Source organism: Condylura cristata, unplaced genomic scaffold (assembly GCF_000260355.1).
Source record: "Condylura cristata isolate star-nosed mole 26May11 unplaced genomic scaffold, ConCri1.0 scaffold00006, whole genome shotgun sequence".
In the NCBI taxonomy this organism is placed as follows: domain Eukaryota; kingdom Metazoa; phylum Chordata; class Mammalia; order Eulipotyphla; family Talpidae; genus Condylura; species Condylura cristata.
Window position 1 is genome coordinate 44270769 of NW_004567107.1, and position 12355 is coordinate 44283123.

Here is a 12355-nt window from a genome sequence, read left to right on the forward strand (position 1 = left end):
TTCCTTTTTACGTTTGGCAAGGCCCTCCCGCACTTTAGCCATGGAATCGCGCACTACGCCTGTGTACTAAGAAAAGTTTATTTAGTCAACAGGTAGTTATTGAACCCCTACTGTGTACAATCAGTGTTCTGGTGCCTTTAGAGATTCCTCGTTGATGGTCTTTCCAGTGATATTTCTGCTCATTCAACACAAAACTAAATGTACTATTTTCACTGCACTTTTCAAGGCTCACCTGTTAATTTGTAAGTCTGTGCCTGAGCTGCAGTGATCTTTCCCATTCTAGAATTCTTTTGTGATTTCTTACTGAATATTTATTCTCTGTGCCAACAGTCTTTTTTGGGAGGTGGGGGGCTTAGAACAGCCTTTTTCTATCTGATCCCAGCCACCTCAGTCTGTTGATCGCCTTTAGCGGACCTGGCTGAGCTCATCCTCTGCCCTCCTTTCTTTAACTTGCTACTTGACTTTTCTTAACTTCTCACCTTTTGCAGAGTGAATCTCACCAAACAGAAAGGAGTAAAATAAATGGCTTCTGGCCCTTATGAAACATATCACAAATAAGTACTTAATTCTTGACATCATGAGCCATTTGTAATGCTCTAAACTTGAAGTGCAAAAATAACTTAGGGGGTGGGAAAACAGGATATTCCATGTTATGAGCTGATGCATGAATATGCAGGATTAAGTTTTACTCTAGAGTTTGCTATTTGCGACATCCACAGAATGCTGAAATGAGAACATTTCTGTGTGGCACGAATGGAGTGAGACTGCATATTAATTACAGCCTCTCACTAAAACACCCCAAGTCCCTCAATGCCTCTCCACAATTTCCAGTATCCCCTTTCTCTACCTCTGTAGCTGCTCTTTCCCTCTCTTGGTAGTTGATTTCTCTTGGTATCAATCTCTTCCTCTCTTGCTCTTTGGGAATTTTGCTCTCAGTCTGACAGTTGTGTTCTGTTTTTCCTTCCTGACTAAATTGTTTACTTATCCGTGACCTTCCTTAGATTGTAAGAGTCTTGCTATATAACTCAGACTTTGTCATATCAGTGTTTTCTCACTGCTTACCAGTCTTGGCATGTGAGTGATTGACTTAATGAATAATGATGAGCAGGACCTGAATTTTACAGTTGAGATTTAAAAGGGAAAAAAAGAAAAAGAAAAAGATTCTGCTCTGAAATCTAGATTTAAGGATTTGAAGTGAAATTAAAGTTGCAGTTTCAATTCTGATTTGTTGACAATTGTTGCCAACCTCTGTTGAGTTCAGCATGATTCTTTATGAGGTGAGAATGGTAGCTTGCAGTGTAATGGTTGCATAAAATGTCTTAAGAGAGCAAAAGGAGAAAGGAATGAGCAAATACATCTTTGTCATTAGCTTGTTACTTGTCTGGTGAGGAAACACTAATAAAACAGTAGCTTTTGTGCCCATTTTGGAGTTACCTACTGGTTTTAGAAGGAAAAAAGTTACATTTGCATAAAATCATTTTAAAAGAAAAAAGGCAAGGGAATGTGCTTTGAACCTCCAACTCCTTCACAGCTCATCATTTCTTGATGCCCTTTGCTGAGCTCTGTGTTCAAGGACTCTAATGATATACAAAGTCTCTTTGCCATTTACTTCATTAATTCCTCAATCCATTAGAAGCCTTAATGACCTATGCCATTGGAATAAGTATAGAAATGTAGTCCGCCCAAGAAAGTACAGTGCTCTATAAATCATACTCGCCTGAGAATTCTCTTAGTCCCTGACATAGAATAGATGAAAAAGCACTGTATTTTCTGAGTTTTCTTAGGCAGAGGCTCTCAGAATAATCCCTTTAACCCTTTACCATTTATGACTGTGGTCTCAAATCTTGATCCTGAGAGCTTCAGCATCCTCATCACTGGGAACTTAGACATGTAAATTCAGTGCCCTGCAGCAGAGGTGGTGAAACTCTAGGAGTAGATCCAGCAATCTGTGTTTTAAGCTGGTCTCCCTGTGACCCCCATGTGTTCCCACATTCCGGTGGCATAATTATATAACGAGGTTCTTTTTATTTTCTGTAGAGAAAACAGATGAGCAGATCCATAATGGCCAAAGTCTAATTGTTTGGATTACATTTAATTCAGCAAACATTGGGCAGCTATTATGTCCCAGGCAGGGGACTATAAATTTAAATTATATCTTTATGTCATTCTGTAGTGTCATCTGTCATTCTGTAGTGTCAGCATTTTCCAGCTGTTATGTTGCTCTCCCTGAGAGAGGAACCCTCCTTCAACTATGTTTTCAAGCACCCAAAGTTGATGGCTTATAAGTTGCCTCATTGAACTTCTCAAACCTCATTTGTTAATCATCGAGACACTGGCTCCTCATGGGTCATTGGCATCTCATTGAACTCCAGAAAGAATAGCCTGGCTATTTTGAACCTTCCCTTGTGTTTAAATGCTCAAAATCTTTTTATAAGCTCCCTTCTAACTCTACTCCTTTAGAATTGCTATTGCCTTCACCCCCCTCCTCTTAAAGACACCAGCAGCTTCTAGAAAGGTTCTTTTCCACAGGAGATAATTCTGGCCTGTCTTTGAGTGAGTAACTCTATTTAAAGGAAGATATGGCGTATCTGTCAATGAAGCATAATGAGTTAAAAAAAAAACACAAAATTTAAGTTTTCTCGTAATAGCCCCTAATCCAAACCTTCATCTACCTTTGTCTCAGCATTTCCTTTAACTATCTTGCTTCTAGAGTGATCATTCTTAAATATTAATTCTATCATTTCAGAGCTTCCTAATTTCAAATATGTGCCCTTATCTGTGGGAAGTAAATGCTTATTGTAAATAAACTTTTATGGCAACATATCCACACCCATTATTTACAGTTATCTATGGCAGATTTTGCAATACAATGGCAGTGTTGAGTAAGTACAACTGCCAGTATGTAGCTATAGCCTAAAATAATTATTATCTGGCACTTTAAGGAAAAGTTTGCTACCGTAAGACCACAAGCTAAAGCTGAAGTTACGTATGTTTACACATGCTGTTTGACATGTTTGGGTTTAGTTGAAACAGTTTATAATGTGCTTTCCCTTGACTCCCACCTAGTCAGTCTTTCTAGTATTGTCCTTTCATGTGTTTGTTTAAACTTTATTATTTTTCTTACTCTGTTTTTCATACTTATTAGTTAATGGGTATTTTTGCCCTTTCCCAGATAATTCAAGAATGTCAAAGCATTTTTATTTTTTTAACTAATCAATATTTACTTGAAGCGTATTTGGATACCAACATCATGGATTGCCACTTTAGTGCACCCAACACCAAATCACCTACAGTCCTGTACTATAGTTGATTGTACTTCCTCTCCTCTTTGTTCTTACCTTTCCTTTAACCTCTGGGTGCTTCAGTTCTATATTCAGCTTTGATAGGTTAGTTTTTAAGCTTGTGTTTTTTGTGCTACTGTTGTCATCTCTTTAAATTTTCTCTTTATTTAAAACCCAGGAAATAGTACTATTACTATTTGTAAAGTCAGTATTCATTTAGATTTATCCATAGTTAGTATTTGGGTTGCTCTACGTGCATATTTCTGATCCTTGAATATGAAAAAGAAATAAACAAAAAGTTTGCTTGCCTTCAAATTCGAATGATAATTAGATTGGATATAGACCAAATTTAATTTTCATTCAGAAGTTTGAAGACTGTTTTTAAGCATTCACTATTGCAGATTAGAGATTTGATGGTAATCTGATTTTTCTCTTCTCTGGAAGTGATTTGTGATTTTATGTTTTCATTTGGAGGTTAAGATGTGTCTAGGATTTGTGTAAGGTAATTAAAAAATTAATTCTACTAACTGGAACTTTTTTCATTCTGAAAATTTCTGTTCATTTTTTTTTTCCTTTGAGTGCCTTTTAGATACATCTGAATTGCTTTCGCAAGCTGTTTATTAATATTTGTGTTCCCTTGTTTTATTGACATTTTCCTCAGTGTATATACAATCTCTGGTTTCTACTTCCACTTGCTAATTTGATTTTTAGTACATTCATTCCAATATTTAGCACATCATGGGGTTTTTCCTTATAATAATATTTTAGAATTCTTAGAGTTGATTTTGTAACTGTTATTGTTTTCTTTAATTACTAGTTGATGGGCTATATTGGAACCTATCATATTATATACTATAATTCTTTTAAACTCATATATTCTGTTTTCTTATACCTGATTCCTTAGGTCATCTGTTCTTTTCTTTATTAATTATATATGTATAATTAATTCTACACCTTTCTTTTATGAGATTGTTTTCCCTCTAATGTGTCTGTTTATAATTTAGGTGCATGTCTTGAGTGCTTGTTCTTTCTTTCATCCAAATAAGAACCCACTGGTTTTGTTGGTATGTCATTAGATGAGCTCACAGGACTAGAATTCAGATCAAATCTGAATTCTCACCTATTGGTCATGATGGGAGATAGGACAGTACACGGGGTTTTTGAGGTAGCTTGTGTTTAAGGATTCACTTCTGTTGATACTGATCTTGTCAGAATTTCCCCCTCAGATATTTATTAATAACTTTTTTCCAGAGATCTATCCTTGGAATTTGATGTACCCGTTCTTGTTTGCTAGTGCAATTTTGGTTTCATTATTTTTCCTATGTATTTATTTAGGGCTTGGTGTTGAAGATATAGTTACAGGGACTGAGTCCACCATAATTGATCCAGTCACACTTTGTATTTCTTTTAAGCCTTCTTCCCCCTATTGCACCAGGCTTAACTCATTGGATTAATGATTCAAGCTCTGTTATAGGGTAACACCGAGGGGAATCAGAGAGACTTGTGTGTGACTCCTCACTATGAACTTAAGAACTCAGGACAGTACTGAAGGGCAGGCACACAGGGAAAAGTTAATAAAAAGGGGTTATTTACAGGGAAACAAGAAGAGGGAGGACATGGAAAGAGAGATTAATTGGCCAATATAGCATACTGGTAATACTATCTGAACTGTGACCTCAGGTGCATGCTGGAAGCAGGTAAAACTAAGAGAGCACAAGCCCAAAGTGTTCAGTTTTATATCAAGCATGGTTTCATAACTCCACCTTTGCTTCCCAGCAACCCTCCCTTCAGGAAGTTTAGAATCGTGCATATTCATGGCATGATGGGAGTTGTATTCTTGGATGCCTCAGTTCTCTTTGACATGGAGGTGAGGGTGGAGTCCATAAAACGTCAGTGAGTAGAGTTCATTCAGGACATACTGTTCCCTCTGTATCATTTTGCCCTTGTTTATTTCATAGTGCTTCTTCCATGTTAACATTCTTAAGAACTATCTTATTTTTTCTAGTCTTTGCCAAACTGATATTTCAGACAGCATAGAGAAAAATTGAGATAGTAGCAAGTACCTGAAAATGGGGTTTATATATAAAATGAAGACTGTACTGTAAGATACAGAACAACTCATCTTCTAGGTTTCTTTTAAAAATTTGTTTATTTATGCATACAGAGGTTCAGGGGAGGTGAGAGTATTAACCAGAGACAAGTGGAGAACAGAACAGGCAGATCAACAAAGTACACTGATGAGGGAAGCAGCAGGCAGGTCAGGAGAGGTCTGCCACACCATATGGATCACCTCCAGGGCCTGGGATCGAACTCCCACTGAAGAGGCTGTGGCTAGCTTGCAGTGCTGCATGCTTACCCGATGTACCACCAGGGAGGGCCACCTTTTAGTTTTGTGATACTTTCTATCTCTGTAAGAACCTATTAATGTTTAGGTCAATTTTCTAAATGTTGTGAATACATTTTCAAAACTTTGATCTATACTAATATGCAGTTTGGTTAACTATGTAAGAATACTTTCTATACTTAGAAATGACTGTGTTTGGACTTTCTGGTAAAGGAGAGCACTTCTTTTACAAGATTCCAAGAATTTAATCCTTACTGGAAGTATATTTTCTCTAGCTGTCTTCTCCCATTCTGGAGAGTATGTGTTTAATGATGGTAGCAGCAGGGAGATGCTAATTCATAAATGAAGTCGTAAGACTTCTACTCATAAAAATACAATTTAATTAGGAAAATAAGAAATAATTTCTCCTTTGATACATCTGTCAATTTCTGGACCTATTCAAACCCTGTATTATTAGGCTATTAAAAGGTTGGCTAAGCATGCCTGGGACTCTTGACATAAGGTTTTACTATTATATCTGCTTTTGTATCTTAAATAATTGGAATTGACAAAGAGATGTCAAATACTTAGTAGTTCTTAGTAATCTGAGATTACTTAGATTCTTAGTAATCTAAGAATGTAAAAATTGATACCAAGAATTGCCAAAACAATAACAAGATAATGCATAATGCTTTCATTCAGGGTTTAGTTTTTATCTTTCTATCTCTCATTTCTTAATTCACTAAGCCACATCCTAGTCTCTACTTACAAATGCTTAAGTGTACATTTCACTCAGATGTAGCAAGTTCTGATAAATACCCCGTGTCTAGTGTCCTTATGAAGACTAAATAAATATAAGATTGTTCTGTAGACCATGACTGGGATTTTATAAGCGTCCTCTTCCAGCTCATGCTGTTCTTTTTCCCTGGAATTTCTTAGAGATGAGGAGAATTCATCGAATAACATGAAGCATGGGGGTGACATGGTGTTTATGTTTTAAAGAAATCACTCTGGCAGTCCTGGGGAAGATGGATTGGCTGGAATGAAATAAAAGATGGTGAGACCACCGCCATAACTAAGCTGGGCAAGTCACCATGGGCAGAGGCAATGGGAGTTGGAATAGATGGGTAGGGAGTAATCAGAGCAAGATTAAGATACAAATTTATAACATTGAATTAGTTCCCAATGCAATGTGAGGGGAAAGAAGAGTTACAAGTTAAGTACATGTTGATTCTTACAAGTGTGTGATAAAATATTATAGTGACCAAAAGACATTTGGTTTACAGACATTTTTTTGTCCCTGGAAGGAAAATGCACCTATAAAAGAAAATGGTTATACTGAAATTTATTTGACCAGCTCACAAACCTTTTTTTTAATCTGTGAGAATGAAATGTCTAGCTTTTTGATTTTTCTGTTTCTTCTGCATTCTAAACCCTACCCTGTGTTATTCTACTCTAGTTTTCCCCTTAACCCTCAAGTAATAGTTCAAAAATCTGACATTCAGTGAAGCTATTTGGTTTTTCCCATCTCATAACAAACGTACTGATAATGTTTGGGGCTAATTGGATGCAATTTAATTTTCAGATTGTGGTAATCATTATTGCTGTTTTTATTTTTATTCTCTCTCCCCAGGCACAGTCAGCTATAGATATTCAACAAAATTATGCCCTTTGGGGTGATTTTTAATTTTCTCACTTTGGGTGACATATTTTTCTGTCATTCATGAAGGGTTTAGATTTGGTTTATTAAACACTTGAGCCCGTATATTGCACTTGCACCATTTAATACTTTATATTTCCTTGTAAATGGAAAGCTTAGTACATCTGACTATTATTTAGGTATTTTTAGGACCTCCTCTAATATAGGAGAGCCAGTGCCTATCTTCCAACTCACATTTTCTTTCTTGATGTACACAAAGGCCTAGCATGCAGGAGTAAAACAGAAGTGTCCTAAGTTTTCAAGGGTGATTTCCAGGAAGACCCACTGGGCCTTGTCCTGGGCTCTGTGCCTGGAGAAGCATGTGCAAAAGGATTCCTTTCCTAACCACAAGTCTGTTTCAACTAAGTCTGGTAGTATGTGATGGTAGTGGTGTGTTTCCTTAAATGTATTCAACTTATATTGCTACTTTCATTTGTACCAGTAGGGCTGTAGGACTGACTGATGTAACTGGTCTCCCCCACTCCCCCTCCGCCGTCCCAATCTCTGATAGCTATTACTCTGTGAAATAGGGAAATTGTCTGAGTTATAGAGTTTTAAGTGATACTTTTCTTTGCAGAAATGCATCTTTTGTAGACACCGGGTTAAGAAGGTCTCTGGAGCCTGCATCCAGTGTTCCTATGGCCGTTGTCCAGCCTCCTTCCATGTCACATGCGCTCATGCTGCTGGGGTGCTAATGGAACCTGATGATTGGCCATATGTGGTGAACATTACATGCTTTCGACATAAGATCAACCCAAATGTGGTAAGTTCACTCTTCCTCTCCTCATGCCAAGACTACATATGAATTTCCTCCTGCATCCTTTACTTCATAATAGTACTCATTGTTAATATATGTTTAGATTATGAATTCCTTGAGGTCAGGGATTATGCACTATTATTTGCCCAGGACCCATTAATATCTGGTGCATTCCAGACACAATAATTGTTTACTGAGGGGAATGAGTAAATTAATAGATGAATGAATAAAGCTCTTTATGCATGTGCTGGTTCTGGACCTGTGTACAGAGATGCTAAGTGTGGTTGTATGGATTGTGCTCTGCACTTATTTAGGATGAAGGTGAGATCATCTATGGAAAAGAAGTGATATAAAAGTATTTCCTGAGATCATGTAGTATTTAATGTATGAAACTACATGATCTGACTTTGGGGCTTAATCCCTTTTCTTCTAGAAGAAACAAAGAGCAGTGACAAAGTAAAGGTGGTGGTGGGGAGGGGGGTGTGGTCATGAACATTTGGGGTCTTATCTTGCTACCTGAGTTGGTATGAATTAAAGGCAGTGGAAGGCCTGGGAGGAGTGAGGAAAATCCCAGTAATGTAGAAATATAGAAGAAGAGGTACAGAGATCATTTTTTTCTCCTTTGTTCCTTTCACTCAAGATTGGAGCTATTCCTGGGAAAATGTTTGCAACTAAACAACATGTGAATTTAGCTATAATTCATTTTACCTGTCCTTGGTGAATATTTTTTCCTCCTGTTTTAAATGCTTAGAGGAATTATGACAGTGTAGTTGATATGCCTTGTTAGCTTTCCAATTCACAATAGTTGATTTTGGAGGAGGATAACATAGCATATTGACACTCAGCTTTGCTAACTTGCTGTTCTTTGTTATCCCTGGGAGGCTTTGCCATAGTCTTTTTGCAACCAGCATGTTTGTCCTGCATCTCTAATAACCTGTGAGCAACCTGCCAAATTGTCAGTATGGGCTTGGGGAGTCATGACCCCCAAACAACAAATCTACTGTTTTTTGAAGATTGAAGCAACTTCCATTGGCGCCTTGAGAAACTTGATGTTTGTGGGTTGGAACTACACAGATGTGTGTGAATGTGCAAATGCACAAAATGATATTACCACCTGTCACATTTATTTTAAAGTTATTCTCTATATATTTTCTTCTTTGTCTTTTGTCTCAAGTTGTGCATTCATTCATGCCTTTTCCTTATTTTCTTGAGTTGATAGGCACTTGCTAAGAATAACATTATGTATTCAGCGGCATTTTAACAACTTAAAATTTTTGCAGTAATAACACATTTTCACTGTATTACTGGAGTGCTTTGCCATCTTTAATATGTAGTCAACTGCATAACCTCATTGTGTGACACATGGGATGGCATTTTGAGATGTAAATCATACCATAGCCTCTGGAGTCAGAGTAATTGGTGTTCACATCTGTGTAGCTTTATGTAAGTTCTTGTCTCTTAGCCTCAACTTCTATATCTACAAACAATGGTGTGCTTAGCACATCATGTTGCTTTCAGTTCACAACAGAACCTGCAGGTTCAGAAACTGAAAGTTATACTGCTATTTTTTTCTGTTGCTGTTGTTGCTGCTGCTACTACTGCTATTTGCTGCTTCTGCTGTTGGCAGTGGTGGTGACGCTACAATCCCACTTGAAGTAGGCTGCATCCCCCTTTCAAGAACAAAAAGTGTTAAGTTCAGAGAGGTTCAGTTCCTTGTCCAAATAGCAATAAGTGCTGCTAGTGGAAATGCCTTCTCAACCCACCCTCTTATTATTTGGTGATTTCCAAACTGCAAACCTCCAATGGTCACAGGAGGTACTCATCTGGAGCTTTGCTTGGGATCATAATTCCCATTTTAATAATCAGAAACTCTGTGGTTACTTATGAGTATGTTGAAGATGTTATTAAAGAGATCCAGGTGTTTAAACAGGACTCCATTCCTCTTAACATGATGTGTGGTTCAGCAGGGGTTATGTTACTGATGTGTCTCATAAATGATGATGAAAAGAAAACATTTGACTTTGAAATGATTTAGAAACTCTCCCCTACAGATTCACTTTAAACTTGGTATACTTTGTAAAAGGGTAGGAAAACATCACATAACTAACAACTTTACATGTGGCTTTTCTTCATGAGTCAGAATTTTTAGTGTTCATAAATTACCTTTGTAAATTTCTCTAGTGGATTTCTAAACACTGAATTTGTGAAATATATTCTTATTACTTATTCATTATTCTTCCATTAAGCACTAAGTATGGAACCTTTCCCAAAATTTTTGACAATTAACTAGGTGGAATTCATAGAATCTGGCAATTTTGGTTAAGAGCATTGTGATTATCCCTAAATGTTCTTTCCTTTCATGCATAAAAATTTAAAAATTCCCTAACGTAACTCTTCATGTAAAGTATAATGCTAGGGAATATGTTCCCAAGAGCCAGAACTGTAGTTTGTCTGTTTCAACCATGCCTTGATTATTTAGGAATAATGGGCATTTGGTGAATCACAGTGATGAAAACTGTGGCAGCTTTTACAGAACAGAAGAGAATGCCCGTACAATTTAGGTGAAATGAAGTATAAGGCAGGGTCTCCAGGTTTATTCACTTTAGAGTTTTATCTGCCTTGCTCTTATTGGTTTCTTCAAGATAGTTGCTTTTTGTATACAAAAAAAGACCATTTTAAGGCAGGTTCTACTCTAACATCATAATTTATTTTAAATATACAAGCTTATTCAATGTTATTAATGTTATTGGCTTTAAAAGTCATTTTGGATATTGGTGTAAAATTTCATCGGTACTCTTTTGAATAGGCAGTAACCACACTTTGTAATTAAAAAGGTAGTATTTGAAGAAATGGTAACTTTCAAATATATTTTTTAAAGATTTATTTATTTGTGCATACAGAACTGGGGTACAAGCTAGAGGTGCAGGGGCAGTGAGAGGATTCACCAGAGACAGAATGGGGAGCAGAACAGGCAAATCGTCAGAGTACATTACTAAGGGGAGCAGGGGAGCAGCGGGCCAGTCAGGAGAGGTCTGCTGCGCCATGTGGATTACCTTCAGGGCAGGTGGGGATCAATCTCATGTGGAAGTGGCTTTAGTTTCATAGTGCTGTGCTTTCACCCTCTGCGCCACCAGGGAGGGCCAACTTTCAAATTCTTAAAGATAGAAGAGCATGTAATAGAAAGTACACAACTAATCTGTTTTGTTTGTTTGTTTGCTTGTTTTTTTTTTTTTAATTTACATTTTAGTGTGTATTTTTCAGTATTTCAATGTAGTGTTGTTGGTGTGGATAGTAGAAAGTAGTGGTTATATTGGCCCCTCCTATATTTGTTTCTTGTATTCTGGAATTTCTCTTGCTCTTCTTATTCTGTTACTCTAGCTGTCCTTCATATTCTGTCCTGGCACTCATGCTACTTATAGTTTGAGTCCTTGCTCAATACTTAATTCTTTTTCCCCAGCCTCCATTTTCAAGTCTGCTCCTCTTTCCTTGCCGTGCCAGACTCAGAATAGGAGGGGACACTGACATTACCCAGGGTCTGGTGATGGGTTCAAAACAAGACAGCTCTTCTGATTAATAGCCACTTACACAAAAATAATTTGGGGTGGTAACATGGGGGGGATACTTGTCATCTTTAACTTTATGAAACATTTCTTTGGTATACAAAATCAGTCCTCTCTTCAACACATCTATGGAAGAATGGATGATCGAGGCCTGTTTATCCCAAACCCTGGAATAATAGTTTTTATCAGAGGAGATTATTGTATAGCATATGATACTTTAAATATCATTTATTCAGAAAACACATAATTACCAAAAAGTTAAGAAATCAGCAACATTTTCCCATGATTTCATTAATTATAAAAAGTTTGTAGTGTTTCAAGCAGAAGCAGAAATGGGTTGATCAGATAGAGTGGAAGTAAAAGCAACCTATCATAACAAACTTCCCTGTACCCTGTTTTCCTAATATAGCTACCTCTGTGTGGGGTGCTGTCAGACTTGAAACAAAAGTAATATTTGTGTTGTACTGCAAGTCTTTCTACTTAGTATTTATTCAGGAAAAACTACTTCTACGTGCCTTTCATTTATACACTTATGAACATGAAACTGTCTTGGTTCTTAAACCAGAATCAAAATTAACATAATTACATATTCTATTAGGGAAGAAAAATAGACTCAGTTTCCAGATAGGTAGCTGAACAATACCTGTCTCTATTTACTCAGACTCTGCTCTTGACTTTTAATACAACTTTTAATCATACTGGAAGGCATTGGGGTAGAGACCAGAATCACATTTT

The 12355-nt window shown here is 37.0% G+C and overlaps 1 protein-coding gene across 1 annotated transcript in view; it reads left to right on the forward strand.

Annotated features, from left to right (window-relative positions):
* Positions 1 to 12355, forward strand: part of KDM4C (lysine (K)-specific demethylase 4C) — a 349283-nt gene that overhangs the window by 290133 nt on the left and 46795 nt on the right. The window contains exon 18 of the mRNA XM_004677654.2: positions 7881 to 8066. Within this exon, the coding sequence (XP_004677711.1) occupies positions 7881 to 8066 (186 nt within the window). The remainder of the gene's footprint in view (positions 1 to 7880; positions 8067 to 12355) is intronic.